The following is a 25,749-nucleotide window of genomic DNA, read 5'->3' as shown; positions in this document are numbered from 1 at the left end:
GGGTGCTTAAGCAGATGGATTTAAGACACGCTGACATGCTGAAGGTCTCGATGGGACGCTTTGATGAAGTGCCCGTTTGGACCCTCACGGGCCTGTTCAGCTGCAGAACCAGTCGATACGGAGCAAAGCAACTGTTAGAGACGCAGGTGACGGCATGATTTGCAGCGTTATGGACGCAGAAGCAGCAGCACCTGCAGGAACGTTACACGCGTCACCGTTCACGTGTGTTTCTAGTTTCAGCATCGGGCTGAGATTTTACACCTGCAAGCAGACAAACCACGGCGTGTGACTGTAGCAGAGATGATGCTGCAAACATGAAAACATCTCTTGCCAGGCTAGTTGCAATATTTCTGTTCATAGTGCTTGGTTTTCAAATAAGAAGCAGTGTGTTTGAAATATGCATCTCATAATCACAGTCATTTCTTCACTAATGTCTCCTCCACCCGTCTCTCTCTCTCTCCCTGCGGGGAACCGCCTGTCTGTGACACACATTATACAGCAGAAGAGAAGGAGACGGAAGAGGATGATGATGATGATGATGATGCTTATCAAATATGCACAGATTGAAGAGAGCTGCACTCAGTCACCATCTTGAGAAGACATGCAACACACACACACACACACACACACGCTGACCTAGTTTTTAGGGATATGTGGCGAGACCAGGAGAATATCAAATGCTGTTTTTCCGCCGTTTTATTTGGATACACACTGGTCTCACACTTGCTTTATATAAACAGACTGTTGATGTACTGCAAAATGATGTTCAGTAAAGCTTTATCAGCGCCCATGAAATCAATTCAAGAGGGCAGATGTTGCCCTTAATGGAGAAGTTCATTTCCGTCACCGTGCAGTTATCATAGCTTCCTATTCCTGGCTTTTTCTTCTTCTTCTTTAGCATTGTTTTTGTTCCATTGTGTTTTAAAAGGTGAAAACTTTAATTTCTTTCACTGACTTGGAAAGTTCTTCTTCTTTTACTCTTTTATAAAATTTCTTCTTTTTTTAAATAGGAACCAGCACTGTTTTTGTTCCATTTTTTTCCCATAATTTCTATCAAGTTGCTTATTAAATCTTTTAATTAAATGGCAATGTGTCAGAAGGGAGACCCCTCATATTTAAAATGTAGCATTTGAAAGAATAATTATCTTTTTACAAAAATTTCCCGTCCAAAGCATTTATAAAGTGTTTTTTTTTTTTTTGTGGTGCCTCTAGTGAAACTGTCCTTCCTTTTTTTGCGATTTGATTCTAGATTGATTTTTTTCTGTACATTTAGAAGCCATAATTTGCTTTTTAATGTTATTTAAAGATGTGTTGTTTGATGTATTATTGTTGCTTGCTGAATTTCACATTCATTGTAGTAAATTCTATCAGCAAAAGCCATTATTTAATGTCTTGGAAGAACAAATCCAAATCCTCTTTTTTTTTATAACCAGTGTTACACTACCAGTCAAAAGTTTTTAAACAGTAAGATTTTTAAAGAAGTCTCTTCTGCTCAACAAGCCTGCATTTATTTAATTCAAAATACAGCAAAAACAGACAAATTTTGAAATATTTTGAATATTTTATAAAATGTAATTTTTTGCCTGTGATTTCAAAGCTTTTTAGCATCATTACCCCAGTCTTTAGTGAATAGTACAGTGTATAATGTTACAAAAGCTTTTTATCTCAGATAAATGATGATCTTCTGATCTTTCTGTTCATTAAATAATCCTGAAAAAATGTACTCAACTGTTTTAAATATTGATAATAATAATAAAATATTTTTCTTGAGCAGCAAATCAGCATATTAGAATGATTTCTGAAGGATCATGTGACACTGAAGACTGGAGTAATGATGCTGAAAATTCAGCTGCGCATCACAGAAATAAATTACAGTTTAACAGATATTCACATAGAAAACAGATATTATAAACAGTAAAAATATTTCACAATATTACTGCTTTTACTGTATTTTAGATCAAATAAATGCAGGCTTGGTGAGCAGAAGAGACATTGTTCAAAAACTTTTAACTGGTAGTGTATATATTAGGTCTGTACATCTACTTTTGTTCTTAATTTTATGCTAGGATACCATTAAAATAAATAATTAGCAAAACAAATAAAAAAAAAACAGCACTTTGCAATAGTTGCAAGCTTTCAAAAGCATTCAAAAAATGAATGGTTGCCATATTAATGTATTTCAGTGTCGTTTGTTTATTTATTCATTTATTACTACTTTTATTTTATTTATTTTAAAAGGTATTCATTTTATTTTATCCCCCCCCCTCTTGTTTTAGCCTCATTTGTACTGTCGAGGCTTTTCAGTGTTTTCCTGAAGATCGTTTGAAGATTGTTTTGTTACAGGTCGACATAGGTCGTCGTCGCCGTTGCAATAATAACATAATAAGTGTAATAATGCCGTTCAGACAGCAGCAGACAGACATGTGAAGAAGATGAGAGTGATTTCCTGTAGGATGTGAGCGCGTTAGCGCTGTCTGGCCCCGCCCGGGAGGAGTGACTTCAGACCGGAGCTCGAGCTCTCCAGCGTCCTTCACTTCACGCGCCACACATCAGCGCACTTTCCCGCGATTCACGTTTGGAATATAACGGCGTTCGGCGCGCGGTAAGTAGCACGTACACGTCACCGCCGATTCTGCCGCTGGAACTGGTTTCCCCGCGCGAACTGTTGGAGAGAAAACAGCGCGGGTTTGTCGCCTCATCGGCGGCTGTCGGAGTCAGACACGGGAGGGGAGGAAGGGAGGTCGTTCCAGCCGCCTCCTCTCGCTCCTCAGCAACTTTGTGAACGACCGCTTGTGTCCGTTGAACGGCTCGGTTTGCTCGCGTTCTTTCTACTGCGGCACTTCCACGCGCTGCGGCTTCGGCTGTGCTTCTGTGCGCGTGTTTCGTCCGAGTTGTCGCTCGTAGTTGGGGTGATGTTGTCCGTCTGAATGAGTATCGATCGGCGATAAATCAATACATCGGTGCGGGTGACTGTGCGGAATGCGGGACCGTTATTTGTCCTCGATCCGGCGCGCGCCGCTCGTTTGAACTGTAACATAATGAGCTTTTGTTGTTACTATTAACGTGCTTTTGTTTCTGGTGTTTGATGTTGCATTTGTACATCAGTCAAGTTCGTTATTTAAACGGTTTGACAACTATCAGAAGTCGATATTTTCACCACATCCTGTGTTTAGTTTCCATGTAAAACATCTGTGGAATGTAAACAAAGTTAAAAGTAGAGTCTCTGTGGTGGTTCCATGTTACAGTGGTGTCAGGTGGTAATACCGTGGTGTTTTGGTATAATGATATTTACATTGTACTTCAAAGAACACATGGGTTTTACCAGGGTAAATGACCCAAAACTGTGTTTTTTTTTTCCATCATACCTTGTTTTTTTTTTAATGGCGTAAGAGACTCTTGATGTTCTTCAGCTCAGCTGAAGTCGCTCCTGATTTAATATTTCTCAGAGAAAGCCTCACAAATCAGCGTTAGAATAAAGCGTGTTTATGGTTTGCGTGAGCTGCAGTTCCTTTTCCTCTGAATGAACCGGTTCAGATAGTGGCTTCAGATCTTTAACGGGTTGTTTTGTGTTTTTGGCTTCTTCAGAATTGACTGCTGTAAACACGCCTGTCAGACAGATAACCTCGCTCAAGAATGTTCCTTATTTCAAATGGAGATGTCTGCTCAGGATTCTAGGCGCTGTCCTTTAAACAGCAAGGCTTCAGTGGCATTTCAGCTTCTGCTTTGATCAGGTGCATTAGTGAGAGTTCTTGCGACCTTTGAAGGCTTCATGAAGTGTTCAGGTACGTGTGTGTGCGACTGGAGACGGTCCACACCCTTCAGCCGCTGGAGGAAGAGTTCTGTTCTGCCTGTCTGATCCGCTTGACAATGTTCCGTCATGCGCGTCTACCTGCGGCGCTGTCCTGCATGCGTGCACACACACTGACAGCCATCAGACGGACGCATTGTATCTCCTCTGCTGCAGACCGTGCCCCATTTTACAGTCAGCATGAAATGTAAATTCACTCTGTTTTCTTAGTGCATTGATCTTATTGTGGACAGTTCATCAGTGCGTATTTCTCAACGTCTGCCAGTCATTTGTCCCCTCTTTTACAGCTTGCATTAAGATCCGCCTCCAGTATTGAGAGCCACGCCCACATTTCAACATCCAATCAACAACTGACGGACAGAAGCGAGTCCCCGCCCTATTTTTTTTTCTGATGACCTGTTGCACTCAGACGTACAAAAGATTTGTTGCTAGTGCCATTTCATTGCGACTTTAAAGGCACAGTATGGAAGTTTTTGCCGCTTAAGGGCGTGCATTCAAAACAAACAAGGAAACAAAGGTGTAGTTTGATGACGCCATGATTGAGTGTGGAATAATGGGAGTTGTTGTCTGTTATAAGTTCTGTTATAATACTATTTTACTTGTTCGTCACCTGTCTGATAAAATGCGTAAATATTAAAGTAAAAACCGGAAAATCAAGGGTGTATGATGTCACTGGCAGGCGACGCGATGACACGGTCCTTTACACTAGTTAAAATAGCTTATTTGTCTGGATTCAACATTCTTTCGAAACATTGATCTTATTGTGAACAATTCACCAATGCATATTTTTCAATTTTAATTGGTTGTAATTTTATTTCTGTTAAATGACAGATTCTCTCTGGTGAGGTTTGCCAGTCAAACTCCGCCCGTTTCCCTGTCACTTAGTAAAATTCTCTGTTCATGAGCACCACCAGGTTGTGGTTTTATGCAACAGCAGTGTTGCTGAACAAAGGTGTGAATCCTATAGGTCAGCTAGTTTTCTTTGCAGCGTGCTGAAAAGTGATTGAATCACCTCTTTGTAAAAGTCTGTTGCATTGACAGGACGCATATGTTCATGTCAGTCTGAACAGATGCATTAACAGCCGTTCGTTCAAATTAAAATCGTGGTGTGAACAGGCCTTTAGTTGGTTTCTCGCTGTTATTAGCTATAAACAGTTGCCATGCGAAAGTGTCGAGACTGTTATATCCCACGATGATCCTCTGATGTTGTTGATTTGAGAGCGTGTGTGTGTGTGTGTGTTTTGATGTGGTGTTAGCACGTGTGTTTGTGCTGTTGAATAATTCCAGCAGCAGAAATGAGATTGTTACTCATGTAATATTAACAGGGTGGGTAAAGCAGACGCGGTCTTTATGAATTAATATGCTCTGCACACGCTCATTGACATCAAAAGCTGTTTTCTGAGCGGTGCGGCGTCTCTGGATTTTCACAAACACCTGCGGCTGCATAATCCACACGCTGTGTTATCACACATCGAGTTGAACGGTGACCCCGGTTTACAGCATGAGTTTAATCTGGGTACAGACCTGTTTACAGCGCGCTTTACAGCTTACTGTGGGTGTATGAGATTAAAACACACTGTGTGTGTGTGTGTGTGTCAGTGCACGAGTGTGTCTGCTGCTGCTTTACAGATGCAGCGCTGCAGCAAAGTTTTTTGCAATGCAACACAGATTTTAGGCTTATTTTGTTATTTTTGTGATGATTGCTAGTTGCATTTGGAATAAACTACCTCAACTTTACTCTGAGGAGCAAATGGCCCACAAATCTCTCTTTTTGCTGAGCCATGACAGTTTTCCACGCGAACGTTGCCCGCATTAGCACAAGGGCTTTTCAGTTTCGCGTGTCAAAAGGATGTCAGAACGCTGTTAATCGTGACCAAAGTCTGATGTAAGACGTGGTTGATGTTGCACAGTATGCACTGACTTTTACCCGTCAGACTGTGTGAGCGTTTGTGTGTTTACATACATTTCTGCCCCATGTGAGAACTATTAATGAGACCCTCAGCCAATCAGATACAGCCTTACATCCTGCACAGGAAGTGACCTCACGGGCCGGGCCGGTAACTCTGTGTGTGAGGAAGCCGCTGGTGCCGAAGTGACTTTGTAGAAGACTTTTCCTTGCATTGTTGTTGGGTGAACACGAGCCAAAACACACAAGCGCTCCAGAGATTGCATGCATGTCTCAGTTTCAGCAGTTGCATGAAGTATTCAACATCAGCTTTGACTCTAATGCAGACGAACCAAGCATCATATTGACTTTATAGTCTAGTCATAAATGTATGTGAGACACGTGCAGATGCTACAGCTATAATCATTCTAAACATTTTTAGTACCGCGCTCATATTGCAGTAGACGACGAATGTCATTAGTTACGTAATTCTGATAAGGACACATGAGTCAGGTCTGATGAGGTTTAAGGTTCATCATTTTTTTTTCACGCTGGTATTTCGCAAACTCAGATAGTTCAACAGGTTGCTTTATGCCATAAATCCTCCACAAATGTGGTAAACTGGTATGAAAGTGTCTCGCGTTGATGTTGGGGAAACGCGAATCTTACAGTAAATGAGTTTACATGCACTTAATGGCTTAAATGTAGTCTGACTCAAGCAGTAATGTCTTTTTAAAGCTTTAGTGCATTGAAATCAAAGTAAAGACTAGCATCTAGATGATTTGATTGTCTTCATCCTGCATGTCTACATGTCAATCAGACAACAGTCGGCCTCAGTGTTGTGCTTCTCGTTTCAAAGACAGAAGTGATGTGAATTAACCCTTTGTTTGTTGTGTGTATATGTAGTCAGGTCACATTTAATTGGCATTTAATTAAATAACTGATTTGCACATTTATAGTTTTCGTTGTGTGTCTGAGGAAATGTCAACATGCAAATCCATTCTAGTTTCTCAAATCATTTTATGTTCTTAAACAAGCTCGCGCTCATCTGCATACGCTTTTTGAGAACCACGCCCGCATTTGAACATCCAATCAACAAGTGGTGCACAGAATCAAGCCCCGCCCAACATTTTTCTTTTTTGTTACACTCTTGTCACAAACATCTGTTGCTACTTCAGGTTTATTGTTACATTAATAAGGCCTTAAAGCAGCATGTGATTGGTTGTTAATTTACTGTAACACATTTAAGACATTCTGTCTTTGCAAGTTTTGTTAACCCTCAAAATGACACGTGTGAGACGTCGCTTCGTGCAGGGTTAAAACTGTTAACAGTGTGAAGATCCTGATGATGAGATTGTGAGATTCTTTTGTTGTAATGGCGATGGTGTAAATCTCAAGTGTGGCTTTGGTTTCTGAAGTTCCATTATCAGTCTGGAGGTTCACGTCTGCTTTTCTTCAGACGCGTGGCATGCTCAGTAACATCTGTGCAGCTTCTCTCTGCTGCCGGATTGTTTGTTTGCCCCATGGGTTAAGCTGAATGGGGTTTGGTGTCAGATATTTTGAGAACTTTGTTCTTGCAGCCTTTACTTGTACCTTCCTGTACCAGGCGGCTCTGCTGGAGGTGTGTGTGTGTGTGTGTGTGTGTGTGTTTGACAGTCAGCAGAGCTGTTTGCACAGCGGTAGTGGATGTGTGTGTGGTTCTGTGTGATGTTTGCGGCTGCTGCAGACTGGCATCATTACTCATAGAGAGGAGATTGCGCTTGCATGCATCAGTATTTTATTCATTTATGGCCTTTCGAAGTTTTTGCTTTTTGTACACTTTAGTCTCAAAACCGGTTTGTTCTCCTGCTGCGTCGAGACGTCCATCCAGTGTGAAATATTAATGAAAGCGCAATCATTACTCTAAAAGCACGAGCTTTAAAAGCAGCCCAAAAAAGAGCGATTAGTTCCCAGCATCCTGCGCTTGAGGAGCAGACGAGAGACCGACTGCTCTCGCTCGTGTTCTTTAATTAGCTCTAAATCTAGAGAGAATCGCCTGCATGTCTTCCATTTAATTTGACATTTAGAAGAGCAGTGGAGGAGATAACAGTGGGTTACGGCGAGGTGGGGCTGGAGGTCTGCCGCACGTGTCTGACGCTGACATAATCGTCGTAAAGCTTCGACTGATGGCCTCCGATGAGTTGGCAGGAAATGTGAATTGACCAGCAATAAGGAAACGCTGGAGCGTGATGGAGGCGCCTGTGCAGATGTGTTGATGAGCTCGTGAAATCCCCCTATTCTTTGTTTTATCTTCTGGATTCCATTTTATGGTTTAGTTCAATGTAAATAATTAAACAGAATGTCTAATCAATTGACTTAACAATTTAATAATTTATTACAATTTTAACAATATTATTGGCCTATGAAATGTTTTATTTATTTAATTCTGCATTCTGGATTCTGTTTTGTATGATTTTTATAGTTTTATTATTATTTTTTTATTTTTTTACACAGTCCCTGAAATTCAACACAGGGTTGGGCTGTTGCTAAGGTGCTGCTAGGGAGTTCAAGGTTGTTGCTAGGGAGTTTAGAGTTGCTGCTAAGGTTTGATTCCCAGGAAGTGCTGATAAGAAGTTTACTTTAAGTGCAACATAAGTTGCTTTTGATAAATCAAATGAATGCATAAAACTTATGATCAAAGAGTTTAATTAATCTTTAAAATGTGGTCATGCTACATGTGAACAATTCCTGTAATTTATTGGAATAGTGCTGTACAACAGGTTTACTGTTAAAATTAAAACGTGAACAAACATTGTGTGATATTAATAAAAACACTGTATTATCATAATTATTAACATGCAGACTTCATTTTTGTTTTGCGCTTTAATATTCACAGACAATATTCATAATTTAAATTCTGTGAATTCTGTGTTGTACTGTGTTTTTGGCAATGCAGAAATCATAGGGCCCTGTGAGTGTGCCAGTCGTGGCCATCAGTCATTGAAAGGTGTGTTTATGTCTACGTTGTGAGCTTGTGTTTGTATTTAATGTTTTATTTCTGTTCTGTAATCGATTCAAACACTCAGTCAGAGTCTGTGCCGCTGTGTTGTACGTGGCAGACGGCCGTGTCGCAGCACAAACAATAGTCAGTCTGTGGAGGGTTTGGCGTGGCCACACCTCGAAAATAAAAGCACAATCTTTTTTCCCAAATGAGCGGCTGCAGTGATGTCAGAGCTCAGTGTGTGTGATGTGCAGCTGCGGTCACAACGGCCTGAAATAGACAAAACAAACACACAAGCCTTTCCCGTTCCAGAGAGCTTTTCCATGCAGCGCCGCTGGACTCGAGCCTGTTGTGAACGACTGAGAGATTCATTTGCTTTAATGCAGGAACGCCGCTGGTGTGACCCGGAGCACCGGTCGCTTTCCTCTCGGTTGTGGTTTCGTTTTGGTTTTTGTACAGTTTGCTAACTAAGGCCTTTTGAAATTCTGTTTTCCATTTGAGTTTTTCTACATTCTGTTTTAATCATTTATTGCAGGGTTTCCCAAACTGGGATTTAAGAGTTGATGAGAGGCTAATAATTAAAAAAAAATTAAATAAATTAAATTAAATCAAATGTATCATTTTAAAATTCAAAAAACACTTGAAAATAAAACAAATATTATATTATAATATATATATGTATATATATAAATATATATAATACAAATAATTCATAAAATATTAGAATCTACAATATTTGCAGCCCAATATTTTACAGAATAGGAATTTTCCATTTCATATCACTGTCATCAAGCAAATGATACGAATCTAAATAAATGAACAAAATCTGTGCAGCGTCGTTAGTTTGCATGACATTTGTGCGGTTATGCTTTTGTTTTTGGTTCAGTGAGTACCTGAGACAGATGTGATGACTGATATTTTAACTGCTAGCATTGATCTAATTGTCCATATGTATTATTCATAAAGGCTCTTACTACAGTCTGACAGGCGTGAATCCATAAGCGGCAGCTGTGTGTTTCTGCAGGATCGTTATAGATGATTAGAATGATTGGTTATGGCTGTTTCACCTGTCACAGGTAATCGTGTCTCACCTCTAACCTGACGAGATAAAGCGTCACACCGCTGACCCGCCGCTCTTCTGCTGCTGCTGCTGCTGCAGCGCTGCTCTTTCTCTCACTTCCTGTGTGTGTCTTTCTATAGCTGGCCTGGTTTGGGCTGATAACTGGGGAGACACTGACCCAGAAACAGCCTGAGCTAACACTGACAATCACACCACACACACACACGCGCACTCTCTCTCTGATGTCCTTGAAGGTTGATGTATTCAGGCTGGATTTCTTGTCCTAGTTGTCGAGGACTTAAAGCTGAAACTGTCATTACATGCAGAAATCTTTAATTCTTTACAAATACTCGTGCATCAGACTGACTTCAGAATAACAGAATCAGCAGAAACACATGCAGATTAATCTATCAGTGATTTCCTCCATATGTGTGCATAAATTTGGGACACACACTCTCTGTCTGCTTATATGGTTATTTATATTCTCCAATCAGTGTTTCATGTTTGTTTACTGGTGTGTTCCATTATAAAGCAGGATATATGATCATTATTACAGAGTAAACCGGTTTGTGGTGGTTTTCTGACCCTGATCACTCACGTGTGTGTGTGTGTGTGTGTGTGTGTGTGGTTCAGGGTCACATGTGTGAGGAGGTCAGAGGTCAAAACTAAGTTTAAATCCTGACTGGTTTTGTTCAGCTGGCGTCCCGCAGAAATCTGACGCGCTCGGCACGAGACAAAAATAAGTAAAACTAAATACTGAACATCCAAAAATGGCTTTTATACCTCAAAATCAGTTTTTGTTATATTTATTTCCAGTGTTATTTATTTGCGATGAGAGAGACTGAACGTATTTTGTCACACCTGCCATTGAGGAAATGTATATTAAAATTAGAACAAAATTAAAATTGTATCTTTTATCAGCTGAGAAACTGTATGTGCTAAACTGTATGTGTATTTCATAAAAAACAGAGAGCTTCATTTTAGCGGAAACCGCAGGTAAACTTCTCTTTTGAAGCGCTTCTCTTTTGCTGCCAACAGATTCATAAATGCTTCTCGTTACAAACTAGGGAAGATGTTTGGATGCACAGAGGTTCATGTTGAGCAGCATTTACTGCAGACTGTGAAACAATCCCTTCGCTTCAGATGACATATTTATATAATCACAAGCAGTCTTTGCAATTTGATACTTGGACTAAACCATATCACATTCTCTGGCATTATTAGAATTAATAAAGTTTTTGTCCAGCGCTGTTCTTTTACTCATTTGGCTCTTGGATGTTAATTTTAGTTCCTGTTTGTGCTGTTGTAGTGTTCGGCACACGTGGGCTGGGCGGTGTAGTAAATTTGTAAGGCACATTGTTGAGATGAGACCATTTGCATCAGTACGTTGTACTTTGTTGCTAATGCATTTAAAAAATAACATCATGATGACGTTGCATCCTTCCTGGATTAAAGCGATTTGGCCTCATGTCAGATGCGTGGGTTGTTTAATATGACTTACAGTACATAATAGAGTAGTATTCTCATCTGTAAATGTTTGCATGAAGCCTCGTTCTCACGGTCTTTGTTAAACTTTTGATAGACGCACAAATGATGGTGTGCAATAAAACGTGATTGCAATGATTCAGGCTAAAATTATTTGTTGTATGTTTCATGCTTTGCCTGTAACACAAGTACCTGTAGTTTTACGAGAGCGTTAACAAAGGCTGGAAATGAGCCCACTTTGTAGAAAATAGAGGTGTGGAGGATATAGTGTATTTCCATTCAGCCTAAAATGACAAAGATGTCATTTTTGGTGTGTATTGTGCAGATCATCACAGTTTAACAGGTGTGGGGATATGCTGGCGTGTGGCGTTTGACATGCACGTCTTTTCATTAGCGCGTCGAAGGAGTCTGTCTTATCTCTGCTCTTCTCCAGTTTCCCTCAGGAGTTCCTGACTGACAGCGGCTCGACCCGGTCAGCATGTAACATTTCTTTATTAACTCCTTCCATGTGACGTGTGTGTGTGTGTGTACCAGGTAATGTAATTACTTCTCTTGTTATTAGATCAGCGGGCGCTGGCGGCTCTTGTGCGCGTCTCTAATGTTGTTAAGTGCTGAAAACAGCTTGAAAGGATCCGCTGCCTCTAAACTGATCATGGCTGTTGACACATCACACACTAACAGCGGAGTTAACCTGCGCTAACCCAGCACCGCTGACATTCACTGGTGTCTGACACACGTCTGATGGATGATGCTGATGAGATATGAAGCGCTTGTGATATCCCATCATTCTGTGCGTTTGCTGATTAGGGTTAGTGGACGTCGTCTGGTTTGGGTTCATGAATGAGATGATTGACTAATCTGATCTGAATCATCTATGCTGATGAAATACACTGGTGGGTGTTGATTAGATTCGACATAACCTGCGCAATCACTCTCAGATGTGAGATTCATATGAAATATTAAACGTTCCATGGAGGTCAGTGCAAGTTAGCCAGGCCCTATGAAATCCCCCCCTTTTTTTATTTTATTAACTTTTTTTTGTTTATATTTTTCAACCTTTTTTATTGTCTTTTTTGTATTTAAAAGTTAGCATTTTAAATAAAATTATTACATAGTATATTGTATAACATATAATCTTTGCTTTATTTTTTATTTTTTACTGAATTCTGTTTTAAATTTGTGTTCTGTTTTAATGGTTTAATAGTAATAACAATATTTTTTAAAAATGTTTTATTTTTTATTTTTTTTTTAGATTTAAAAAATGTGTAATGCTTTTTTTGAGAGCTTTCTGGTGTCTTCCTCTGGCCTTTTTTTGTGCAGAAGTAATTTGCATATAAAATGCTCTCAAAAGGCATATAAATTATGAATATTGCTCAGAATTCATTCTTTCCAAACAGACCCCATCATCCAAGTAGAAAATGTAAATGTTTAGTGCAGTGAAGAAAACAGCAGAATGCAGTGAATAATCCCATAATCAAGGGCCGGTCTTCTCTTTCATTTAGGATGTTCTCTGTCTCAGATGAGCTCTGCTGAGTCAAGCTCTTCTTCATTGTTGGTTTAGTTCAGCGTCTGTATCTTTCTTCGTCTCTGGATGATGCTGGTGATTGCTGATGTTCATGAGCGTGTCTGAGCGTGCGATTATTGAATACGATGGCATGAGAACCGTTTTCCTCGTTCAGTTCACGTTTCTCAATGTAATGTAATGATCTTAATGTTGAGGTGGGGCATATCGAGGTTTAAATAGCTAGTAGCCTTTATTTATCATCTCTGTGATTTTCACTTGCTGTAGTTAGTCAGTCGTGGGTGGTGTTTGTAATTAAGGGGCGGGGCATTCTGAGCTGGGAGGATTGGATTGGATTGCATTTGCATATGATCTCATGTTGTTGATAGTTCTGGTCATTTTGTGACACTAAAGACCTAAGGTTTATTCAGGTACAGTAAGTGTCAGCTGATCAGCTGATGTCTTGAGGTCACAGGGTCAAACAAGGCCATTGCTATTGGTGTTTGATTCTCTGCTTTGTTTGTGCAGGATGTTTTTGTCCTGGTTGAAACTGACTGCATGTTCTTAGCTGCGGTTTGTGTGACCCAGCAGCACAGAGTGTGTGTGTGTGTGTGTGTCTTTGATACTGTTGTCCTCTCAGCACACCTGCACTCTCACTGATGACACACACACACGCACACACACTTTCTGTTGCAGTCTCTCGTAGGAGTTTGATATTTATAGGAGTTTGACAGGTAATGATGTCTCAATATTTTCTGGGATTTTGTTTCATAACGATAATTAGACGGGATTTATCTGAGTGTGTTTTCATCCTGGTGCTTTGACAGGTTTAGGCCTGTCGTGAACGGCTGACTCACAGATTTTCATATTCATCGTATTCTCTACAGCAGTGATATAAATTAATTTTTCCAATAAAGCCAGGGAATGTGATTTAGTTCAAAAACGTTTTTTGTTACGCTGGTTGAAAGTCTCTTCACATCCTGATAGCAGTCACTAAGTTAAGTGGTTTAAATGTATTTGTATATGTTTGTTCGTTTATAACGTGCATCCAATTTTATTCTGCCTGTCAACATGTGTATTTGCATGTCTCAACACACCCTGTTCTCACAGATATGATGCATCATCAGCACATTAGAGCGAGTGAGAATGGAAAGTATTATTACTGTAATGTTATGTGCTTTGTACTGTGATGTTTTCTCAGTGGTGAGTGAGATGTGAGGTAATCTGACAGCGCTGCATTCGTCTCTCATCATCGTGTCACCGGTTAGCCTCTGCTCGGCCTGTGTTTGATCGTGTGTTTTGGAGGCGTGGCTTTGGAGACTGATTATGCAGGGAGGGTGGGATCTTATGCTTTTAAAACTAACTTGCGATTGCTAGACTCTCCCAAATCACCTACCCTAGCTTTAAAGGAGAAGTCCACTTCCAAAACAAAGATTCACATATAATGTACTCACCCCCTTGTCATCCAAGATGTTCATGTCTTTCTTTCTTCAGTGGTCAAAAAATTGTTTTTTGAGGAAAACATTTCAGGATTTTTCTCCATATAATGGACTGATATGGTGCCCCGAGTTTGAACTTCCAAAATGTAGTTTAAATGCAGCTTCAAACGATCACAAATGCGGTTGTAAACGATCCCAGTCGAGGAAGAAGGGTCTTATCTAGAGAAACCATCGGTTATTTTCATAAAAAAATTTCATTAAAAAAATCACTCGTCTTGTCTTTCTCTCCCTGAACTCTGTGTATTCTGACTAAAACTCCAATTGTATTTTCTCCCTCAACTTCAAAAATCATTTCAAAATCATCCTACATCGCTGCAGAAGAACAGACACAGTGTTTGCAAAGTGAACATGCAAGATCAAACACCCTTAACAAAAAAGGTAAAACCGTGATACAGGACGATTCTGAAGTTGAGGGAGAACATGAGATGGGAGTTTTTCCACATACACTAACTGTCATGAACCGGAACAAAAAAGCGTTTGACATTAAAAAGTATATAAATTGTATCATTTTTATGAAAATCACTGATCGTTTCGCTAGATAACACCCTTCTTCTTCGGCTGGGATCGTTTACAACCACATTTGTGATCGTGGACAAAAATCCTGAAGTGTAATTTCTTTACGACTGAAGAAAGAAAGACATGAACATCTTGGATGAAGGTGGTGAGCACATTATATGTGAATCTTTGTTTTGAAAGTGAACTTCTCCTTTAAGAAGCAATTGGTTGATTTTCAGGGGTATTTTTACCTTTATGTGGGTAAATTATTTTTAAGATTATTAAATGTATGTAAAAAATTTTGTCAAAAGCTTACATTTAATCAACATTAAATACATTGTATGAGCCAAAATTATATTTTTCTTTTATGCCACAAATTATTCAGATATTAAGTAAAGGTCATGTTCCAAGAAGATATTTTGTAAATTTCCTACCATAAATATAACAAAACTTAATTTTTGATTAGTAATATGCATTGCTAAGAAATTCATTTGGACAACTTTAAAGGTGATTTTCTCAATATTTTAATTTTCTTGCACCCCCAGATTCCAGATTTTTAAATATTGTCAGACAAATATTGTCAGTGGAAAGCAGATGATGTATAAATCTCAATTTCAAGGTCAGTCGAATCTTATAACTGGTTTTGTGGTTCAGGATCATAAATGCCTAGTTCAAAACAGCTGATTCATTCAGAGATGAAGCAAATGAGTTTTTATAAATGGTTATTGAATCATTCATTCAAATGATTTGTTCAAAAACACTGATTCATTTCATAATGACCTGCTCAGAGATGCTTTTGCTCTGGCTTTGAACTAAATTTCTTTGGCATTAAAACTGTGCTAGTGCACTCTTAAACATAGGTTTTTTTGAATAGGAAAAATAATTTTTGTTTCCTCAAAGACACTTTTAGTGATCAGTTCTTAAATGAACCATTTGTGCTTATTGGGAAGGATATTTTAATGATCTAAAGACCACTATAGTGAACCTTTACGTAGACTCTCTGGTGTAATTGAGTTGAGTTTTTGCGAATCGTACTCTAATATCAGCTCACACACATTCAAAACAACAATCATAGTAGATTCATATCACACAGCTTTAGTCTTATGTTTGCTCTGTGATATTTATTGTGGTCTCTAGAGAGTGCCAGCCAGAAATTTAACACAGATAAACATCAACACATCAGTAAAGAGTTTATATGAAGAGTGTGAAAGCGTCTGCTGAATGATTCTGTTAGATAGTGAGGGTCTCTCTCGTGTCCGGAGCGTCACCTGTGCGTGACGGGTTCAGATGTCTGCGAGGGGAAGTTGCGTGTGTGTCGTGGGCTCGGAGTGGAAAGCGCGGCCCTCGCACACGCGTGATTCACCTGCTGTCTCCTCTGGAGGATGAGCGTGTTTGAGATCAGTCTCTACGATAAGCACAGGAAATGGTGAGGCTTGTTTGCGTGTGTGTCGATGGCGTCCGGTGGTGACAGGATGTGACAGCTGTGTGTGTGTGTGTTGCAGTTTTGCCCACTTCACCAGTGGAAAATTGCTCAGTGGCAGAGATGAGTCTGGCGTCTTCATCTGCTCACTAATGTGTAAAGCCCACGTTCCTCAGAAGGTCTCCGCCTGCGGCCTGATAAATGACTGTGGTAAATCCCCAAACGTACGACAGAAAGACGCGCGCTATATTGGGCTCTGCTGGTGCGTTTATATAGAGCAATCTCAACATCCCCCATACGAACAGCTCCATGCGTTGAGTGCGTTGCAGGATGTTGTGGGAAGGTGTTTGTTTTTTCATGTTCCAGACATTATATAAAGGGTACAATGGGGCTAAAGGCACCCCCTAAGGAAAAATGTGCTTTTCTAGTGTCTGATTGCAGAAAAATATATATATATATATACGTTTGTACTGAACATTTAGGAGCAACATATTTTGTGTGAAAATAAATCATACAAGTTGTTCATTTTGTTTCTAAATGTAAGAGGTGGCAAGGGAGGCCTTTTACCCCACACACAATGTCTAAGTTAATGTTCAAAGTTTGTACTATTTTCTGCTTATTTTGATAAATAAAAGAATTGATTTTTGTTCAATAAATATACTGTCATTAAAATATTTTAAAATAAAACATACTTTAAAATACAGAAACAAAATCATTTTAAAATGCAAAGATTCTGAAAGCATTGAAGGAGATCCCATAGTAACTAAATATAGTAGTATAGTAGTAACAACAAATTATATTCCATTATTAATAGCGTGTTTTTAAATATGATGGTTTCGTTCTAAACATGGTGATTGTCTCTAAGATGGACACCCTACATAATAAATGATATTTACCATCTGAATCTAACCATGTCAACAAATGGAAAAGTCAGCCTTCTATTAATTATCATGTTAATTATTCTGCCTTTTAGTCCCAACAGCAGGGGCACTTTTTACACCAAATACCATACTTTTACAAATTCTTTTATTTAAAGACTGCTGCTTTAAGAAGACCTTTGTCTCAAGATATATTCAACAAGTTTAGTAGTTCTCATTTGCTACTTAAATGTACAACATTGTTAAAAACATCAAATATTAGATCAAGTAAGCACAGAATCGACTTTGCGCTGCTGTCCGCGATCACGTCAAGCATCAGCCAAATTTGTACGTGTATCTTGGAAAGTAGATGTTTTGGAAAGGTTTTTCTGCCATCTGGTGATGAGGAAAATAATATCAAAGGCACCTTCTACCCCAGGGTGCCTTTAGCCCCGTTGTACACTATATATGATGAAAGTCACCACAAATATATACATGTGCATATATATTTATATATATATTGTCCCTTCTTCTCAACAAGGCTGTTTAATCAAAAATACTGTAAAAATTGTCAAATATTATTATAATTTCAAATAGCTGTTTTCTATGTGAATATGTGTTAAACTGTAATTTATTTCTGTGATGCGCAGCTGAATTTTCAGCATCATTACTCCAGTCTTCAGTGTCACATGATCCTTCAGAAATCATTCTAATATGCTGATTTGCTGCTCAACAAACATTTATGATTATAATCAATGTTGCTGCGCAATATTTTTGTGGAAACAGTCATACAAAAATAATTTCAGGATTCACAGATGAATAGAAAGTTCGGAAGAAAAGCATTTATTTGAATGTTTTTACCTTGGATCAATTTAATGTGTCCTTGATGGACTAAAGTATTCATTTCTTTCAAAAAGTGTTATTTATATATTTATAAATAATATATTTTATTGCATTACTAATGATTTTAGTGTATTTAATTAAAAATCATGCATCCTTTTAACACAGGTTCATGTTTTAATTTAGACGTGGCATTTAATAGAGCAGAAGTAAATTTTAATCTTAATTCAGCTGTTGTTTTCACCATGCAGATAAGTTTGGATAAATATTGATATTTCTATCACATATGAGGAAACATCAGAAAACAAGAACATTTTTGATTGTGATGTGCTTCTGCTCTCCAAACATGAAGCCGACGGCAAAGAACAGCAGGGGAAATCATATTGATGATAAAATAATGGCTGGTAAACTTTAAACTGCAGCTACCTAGTGGCATTATATTACAAACTCTGCACTGCTATTGGTTTTATGCTGCGATTTATCACAGTTTCACACATTAAACCCAGCGGATCTTGTTTTATAAGCTGCTTTGTTTTGCATCAAATCATCTGGCTGATCTGAGTGTTTGTTCTTGTCAGGATCAGATCATAATTCTCAATCTGTGTCGTCCTCCAGGTTCAGGATGAAGGGTGGAGGTTTGGCAGGGAGCTGCAGCCCCTGCTAGATTCACCGTCTCTGCTTCATCACCACCACCATCATCATCATCAGCGCGCTCCAGCTTCCTCCCCGCTCCGGCCGCCTGCCGCCCATCATGGCCAATCACCTGGAGCTGCTGACGGAGCTGCAGCAGCTGGATAAGGTGCCCAGTCTGGAACGCCTTCGGGCCGCGCAGAAGCGCCGCACGCAGCAGCTCAAGCGATGGGCCGTCTACGAGAAGGAAATGCAGAACAAGAAGCGCAAGGCCGACAAACGCCGCGGCCACGGGAACCTGCTGGAGAACCGCAAGCGGGTTTCGTTTTCGGCGAGCGTCGCCCTGCTCGAGGCCTCGGCGAGGAACGATCCGGATGAAGGTGAGAACGAGTTGCTTTATCCGTGTTTAGTCGGATGTCGAAGCTTCTTAGGTTGGGGAGAATCCATAGTCTTTCTACCAGCTGGCCTACTGGGGTGTCAAAATCCTATTGGGTAATCTGGCAGTGGGCGGAGTCACACAGACCAAAACGATAATGATAATTATCACACTATATAAACTTCCTCTATAAATGATAATGATGTTAGATAAATGTTTGATGTAATGTTTATGTGGCAAAGGAGAAACCAAAGAGAGCGTTCACTCGCTGATGAGTCTCAGGCACTAAACCGCACTGTGAGATCCAGTGTGAAGCACTTGAAGAACACAAATAACAACGATGCAGTCAGAAGGCTTTTTAATCTACAAATCGCCATCATTTACCATAGATTTACTGTAGTAGCACTAACTGCACAGTGGCATTGTGTCAGAAATGTGTGTATATTTGTCAAATTTTATTATATTATTAATGCAGATGTGTGTTAAATGTATTGAAGGAGGAGTAATGGAATGTAATTACAGTGTTACAGTAAGCTATAGTGTTTATGCATTTATAGATGTATTTAGACTACTGTTTTTCATACAAATACCTAGAAACCTTATTACATTTTTACCATGGTATTGAGGTGTATAATATGTTCTTATCATGATACTACAAAAGAGCAATAGTTAATTACAAACCCAAACAGTCAGAATAATTACATTTCACCATATAAAAATGAGGTTGCTACACTTTTTACTGATTTTGATAATGAGCATAAATCTTCATCTGCATCTGAACTCAAGCTACTATCAAATGTGTATTTCTAGAAGACAAAAAATGTAAAATCATTACTAATATTATCAGGCAACACAAACCTGTTTCTTGATTTAAAACAATATTACACATTAAAACATGCAGAACTAAGAAATATTTTTTTTTCTATTAAGATATTATTTATTTTGTTAAAGATAAATGACTGGAAAAAGTTTAAAGAATTATAAAAACATGTTCTGACTATAAAGAATAGTTTAAAGCAACAATTAACCATCTGGTTTTTCACATTGTAGCAAAAATCTGCTTTGAACTTGAAAGAAATAATTTCAATGTAGCTGCAGCATTGTTTTTCAGAGAAACAAACATGTGAGTTTAACATGCTTCCTAAATATCTGCAAACATATTATGGTACTTTGATGCTACAGTCAGAACAGCACCTTGTGACCAAATGCATTGGCTTTTGCAACTTTGTAATCCATAAACCACTGCATTGCTTCTGCAGAATAATTAATGAAACAGAGAGCGTCTGAACGACGGGTGACCTTATAAATGTGTTTATGCCTCTGCCAGCGGTGTCGTGTGAAGTCTGCTTTCCCACGTCATTTAACAAGGCGTTAAAAACAGCTCCGTCGCCTTGATTGCTGTGTAAAAACTGAAACCGATCCGAGCGTCGGTGGCCGCCAGAACGCCGAAATTGCTGTGTGGTGGAGAGCGAGTTCTTCAGCGGCGCTCTGAGTGTGAGATAATGGGGCTGAAAGCAGCGGAAAATGACAGCGGCGGTCAAATGAGCGTCTGCCGTCGTTCTGAAAGCCTGGGAAAGACGCTCTGCAGCCGAATGATGAAAACGGCCTGCAGATCTCAGAGAAGATGCAGAGAAATGCGCTGCGACGGCAGTTCAGGCTGGATTTGCTCGCGCTTTAATCCGGCAGATTATCGCTGCGGCGTAATCTCGGCCTGGGCGATTACGCTCTTCTTGATGGAGCTATTTTTGCCCAGACTAACCCGTTCAGCGACGTATTGATTAAGAGTTTTGGATTCGTTATGACAGATGGCAGATCTTCATACGCCGGCTTTAGTTGAACATTTAGTCTGTTTAGCCGGAGCTGCTCACACTAGTTTGCTGGATAAAGCAAAGCTGCTAATACGACTGAGGTTTTCAGAGGATGTTCGGTAGTCTCCGTTTCTGCTCGTGTAAGAGAAGCCGTTTGTGGGTTGTTTTGATGGTTGATGTATTTTTGTAATTCTGAGTCATTCCTTCAAACTTTCCCTCAAAATTTCATGTTACTGTGTTTCACACATCAGTGTAATTCAGTAATGAGGAGATAAAATCAGGCTCGTTAGGCTGTTGTCATCTCATATTTACTAATCACATTAAGCGCAGGTAAAGTGGGTCACGACCTCAGAGATACCGTGGTAAATGAGCAGCTGCTGATGGATGCGTAACGGATCAGCTGTCAGACCGACAGCAGCACGAGAATAATGATGACGACGAGTTTTTGGTTTTGTGTGTGTGAAGATGTGTGAAGTTCTGCATCCTGTTTTCTGCTGTCTATAAGAATCGAAACGTGACTCTGTCAGTGTAAAAACACCTAGAGATGATTCAACGGATGCAAGAAAGAACAGACCAATCAGGATTAATTATGCAAATAAACGCAAGATTGAAAACCATTCACCGTTCAGTATGCAAATGCTGCTGTTACATCATCACAGCTGTCCATCGTGCTGTCTGTGAAAAATGTAAATAAAGGTGCATTTGTTTCGGCACATGACCAGTGATATTTTTGAGTATCGTTCAATCAAATTTTTATTTTATATTTTTCGTTTTAGTTATTTTAGTCATTTTGTTTTTCTCATTTTTATTTTAATTTTTTAAATCTCTAGATAGTTTATATTCATTGAAATGTAAGTTTTAGTTATTTTATTTTTATTATTATTTTTTAGATATTTTAAGCTAAATTTAGTTATTTTAGTGTGTTAAATTATAATGAGACATTTTGAGAACTAGCTGAAATAAAAAATAAGTTTTTTAATATTTAATTTCAGTTAATTGCTTATTTTATTATTTTTTTAAAACAGTAGTTGTTTTAGTTGTAGTAAACTGTAATAACCCACTCACGGCAGCAGTCTGAGGGAAATCTTGAGATGTTTCCAAACAAATGTGTAATAAGTCAAAGTGATGCTGTTCCAGCAACGTTATTATTGATCTGTTAATCAGCATAATTAAACCTGAACTATTGATCGAGAGCTGCTGAATGTGTGTGTGTGTGTGTGTGTGTGTGAGATCCTGTCTCATCTGCAGCTGTAATTCATTGGTGTTTGATGATGAGCTGATCCGGTGCTCCGAGTTCGGTTCAGTTTGTTTGCATACGTGGATAAATAGGAGCGAGGCGTGTGTGTCGTCTTATGAAACATTCCTCACTGAGATCAGACGTAGCTTTATTTTTGTAGACAGCCATGAGAAAGAAATGAAACAGACAAACACTCACCCTGGAGCACAGCAGTGTTTCTCCAACATATCATTTACTGTCTGTGTGTGTGTGTGTGTGTGTGTGTGTGTGTGTGTGTGTGGACTTGTTTTTATATCCTTGTGGGGACCTAAACCTGAATACACACAGACTCATGGGGACTAGTGTCACCGTGGGGACCTAAATTGAGGTCCCCATGGGTACAAAAGCTTATAAATCATACAGAATGAGTTTTTTTGAGAAAGTAAAAATGCAGAAAGTTTTCTGTAAGGGTTAGGTTTAGGGGTAGGGTTAGGGTAAGTGTGGACAGTATACAAACCATTGCACCTATGGAGAGTCCCCACAAAGATAATAAACCAGACGTGTGTGTGTGTGTGTGTGTGTGTGTGTGTGTGTGTGTGTGTGTGTGTGCATGAGAGGCTGTTCTTCTGTGTCAGTGTCGGTGTAAATCTGCTGCTTTGTCTGATCCACAGCTCTGTCCATCACAGATAATGTCAAACTACATCAGCTGATGTCTACCAGCACTAGTTCTCCCATAAAAACCTCATATCTTTCTGAACCCGTGTGATAAAACTAAAGCTTGATTCCACAGATTCTCTCTATATTCTGATTTAAGGGTTTTAATAAATTGAAATAATCAAAAAGCGTGTTAATAAATTAAACCAATAAAACTTTAATTTTTAAAATTTTAACAAAAAAAAATAATATCAGAGATTCTGTGTTGTCTGTTTACATTTTTCTGAATTATGTGTTTTTACGTTTTTTATCATGTCAAAGCGGTGGTAATATAATGCATGAACATTTAATTAATTTAATTAATCTTATAACATAGTCAAATGAAGTTCCAAAGTGCTGCACAAGAGAGGTTTACTGTTCAAAATAAAACATGCAAGAAAATTTGCGATATTCCCTAAAACATAAATAGTTTTAATAAACATGTGGATTTCAGATTTACAGTGCAGCACTTTAATTTAAAACACACACATGAGTGCATATTGCCTTTTTATTAAGTGTACAGTCCTACTTTTCATTTATTCATCCGAGACGATTGGTGTTCAGCATTATGCTGTCAATTCTGTTTTATGGCTGGATTCAGTGAATCTGTCCATATTATCTGTATCAGTGAAATCATAAAACCCATCTTCTGTAAGTTCCTGTCTATTTTCCCCTTTAATCTGTCATCGAGTGGTCGGTCGAGTGACAGTAAGTGCCTAAAACGGCTCCTAGATTGTGCTGCTGCTCCTGATTGCATTTCTTCAGCTGCAGACACACGAGATCCAGTGGGAATCACTGCTAATGGACGCTGTTTATATCTCTATTGATGTGCATTTCTATTTGTTTTAGAATACATTTCGGGTGGCAGGCTGGAAATCAGTTTTTGCTCCAGATTTAGTTCATGTCACGCTTGGTCGATCATCGCGGTTCACTTTGCTCGTCTGTCGCTTGATTGCAGCTGATTTTAGTTTGTTTATAAGAATCAAGCAGCTTTAGTTTTCTTTTGTCCTCTTGCATGTTCTGGTGCAAAATTTTGCGGCATTATTATTATTTTTTAACAATGAGTCATCCACAACTAATGTAGCTTTCTAATAAGTTTGTGCATGATGAATATTATTGGCTCTCTAACTTAGATAAAAGTGTTTTCTAAATGCAAAAATGCAACTGTAATCAAAATAATGTTGTCATGTAGTTAATTTATGAGATTTGCAATGAGAAGCGTTTGGAAACCTGTTGCCAACAGAACAGAAGTTTTAAAGGCTTTTTGTGTTTTTACAAGAATATAAAAACTTGATGTTTCTGCATATGTAAACAAAGAAATTAGGGCATTAGTATTATGATTTTACAGCTGCAATGCAATTTTTAACATAAAATTTGCAATCATGTTTTTTTTCTTCTCTAATGTATGGCACAATCTGCTGACAGCAATGCATTACATGCACACACGTCTTGTTTTATTGGCAGATGACGTTGTTCGTCTGAAGGATGGTGTTGAACATCCTTTCTCAGTTCATGTCATAGACGCTGATCAGTTGTTGTTTTAAATGACTAGTGAGTTCTGGGTAAACAGGTTGACCAGAAATAGATGGATGGAGAAAGAGGAAGCTGTGCTCATTTTAACTCTACAGTCGCATCTGTGGTTTATTGAGTCGACAAACTCACACACACACGCACGTACACACGCACACACACAGCGAGTGAATGAAGAACTGCAGTCATACTGTTATTGAATAAACATGTTGTTAAATATCTCTCAGATGGTTTTTCAAAGAAAATCAGTCATCAACCACAAAATGCTGCTTTTCTTTTCCTGTTTTTTTTTTTTTTTGGTTTCCTGTGAATCGTAACTCACAGGTGCAAACGACGATGAGCCAGTCGACTCTGTCGGAGCGCTGTGTGTTCAAACCGGTTCGGGTCTGATCCGGATCAGAGCAGCGGTCTGATGGATCCGTCTCCATCTGTCTGGAGCTCCACGGATCAGCTTCCTCCCACCCGCCGTATGACTTTACTAGCAAATGCGCTGGCGGTGAGAGCCGCTGACAGACGGTCTGTTCTCACACACGAGCCGCTAGCACACAGGAAGCGCTGACGTCTCCAGTTCTCCATCAATAAATCCTGCTTCTTTATGTTTGTTGTGAAAAAGCTTTTGCGTTTGGCAAAAATATAACTTTTTATATTGAAGGGCACCTATTATGCCCCTTTTTACAAGATGTAATATTGGTCTTGGGTGTCCCTAGAATGTGCCTGTGAAGTTTCAGCTCAAAATACCCCACAGATCATTTATTATAACATCTGGAAAATGTCCTTTTTGGGGTGTCTAAAAAGAGCTGTTTGGTGTGTTTTACTAAATGAAGACACGGCATTCACAGAGCTGTCTGAAGTTAAATTATTTGCGCAGACATAAACGTATTTAGGTAGACTTAGAGGCGCATTACGTTCAAAAATAAAAGTAATCCACTGCATCCTCCGTGACCGAGACGTTGGGAGAGAATGAAAACTCTTATGTTTAGTCTTGCTTCCAAACACAGAGCACCGGGATTGCTTACAAGACATTGTTGATGTTACCAGCTGCTCAAGCATGGAGAAAATGGAACCAAAGACGACTCGCTGAGGGTGGAAACTATAGCAACGCAGGCCTGTCAGTCAGCAGCAGTGGGCGGGGCCTAAACAGTGTGATGTCACATTGTTTAGAGACTCAGAACGGCGTGCCTAGTGGGACTGATTTGGTTTAATGTGGGTGCATTTTTATCATTGTAGAGTGGTTGTGTTCACACACTACCAACACACATTTATGTCCACACACCAGTGTTGGAGGTAACGCATTACAAGTGACGCAAGTTATGTAATCAGATTACTTTTTTCCAAGTAGCTAGTAAAGTTAATGCATTGCTTTTTAATTTACAAGTTACTTTTACTAATAAGTAACGCCAGTTACCTGGTTTTCCTATTTATTGTCTGACAAGTCTCCTGTCCCCATGTTGAGAGAAATCGGGAGTAAATGCAGAGGCGTTAAAAGCGCTGTGTAAAGATGATGTTACTGTAGCTCTAGACTAAATTAAAACATGCATTTACTCATTCAAACAAATAAAAAACACAACGAAACAAAAAAACGATTTTCAAAACGAATAAAAACTGAAATACAAATTTAGAATATGATGCAAACCTGCAATACTTAAACATTCTTCTGTACATACAT

At 39.1% G+C, this 25,749-nt stretch overlaps 1 protein-coding gene across 2 annotated transcripts in view; it reads left to right on the top strand.

Annotated features, from left to right (window-relative positions):
* The first annotated feature begins 2,448 nt into the window (after positions 1-2,448).
* The window catches only part of ppp1r16b (protein phosphatase 1, regulatory subunit 16B), a 42,819-nt gene continuing 19,518 nt past the window's right edge, over positions 2,449-25,749 (top strand). The window contains exons 1-2 of one of the 2 annotated variants that reach the window (XM_051112844.1): positions 2,449-2,602; positions 18,446-18,840. In XM_051112844.1, coding sequence (XP_050968801.1) covers positions 18,582-18,840 — 259 coding nt within the window. In that variant the 5' untranslated portion in view covers positions 2,449-2,602; positions 18,446-18,581. Of the gene's footprint in view, positions 2,603-13,355; positions 13,454-18,445; positions 18,841-25,749 lie in introns of those variants that run through there. The other variant, XM_051112846.1, reaches the window with a different exon arrangement.

The sequence above is a fragment of the Labeo rohita genome, chromosome 6 (genome assembly GCF_022985175.1).
Source record: "Labeo rohita strain BAU-BD-2019 chromosome 6, IGBB_LRoh.1.0, whole genome shotgun sequence".
Lineage (NCBI taxonomy): Eukaryota > Metazoa > Chordata > Actinopteri > Cypriniformes > Cyprinidae > Labeo > Labeo rohita.
Note: the sequence above shows the minus strand (reverse complement) of the source record. Positions and strands in the feature narration are given on the sequence as shown.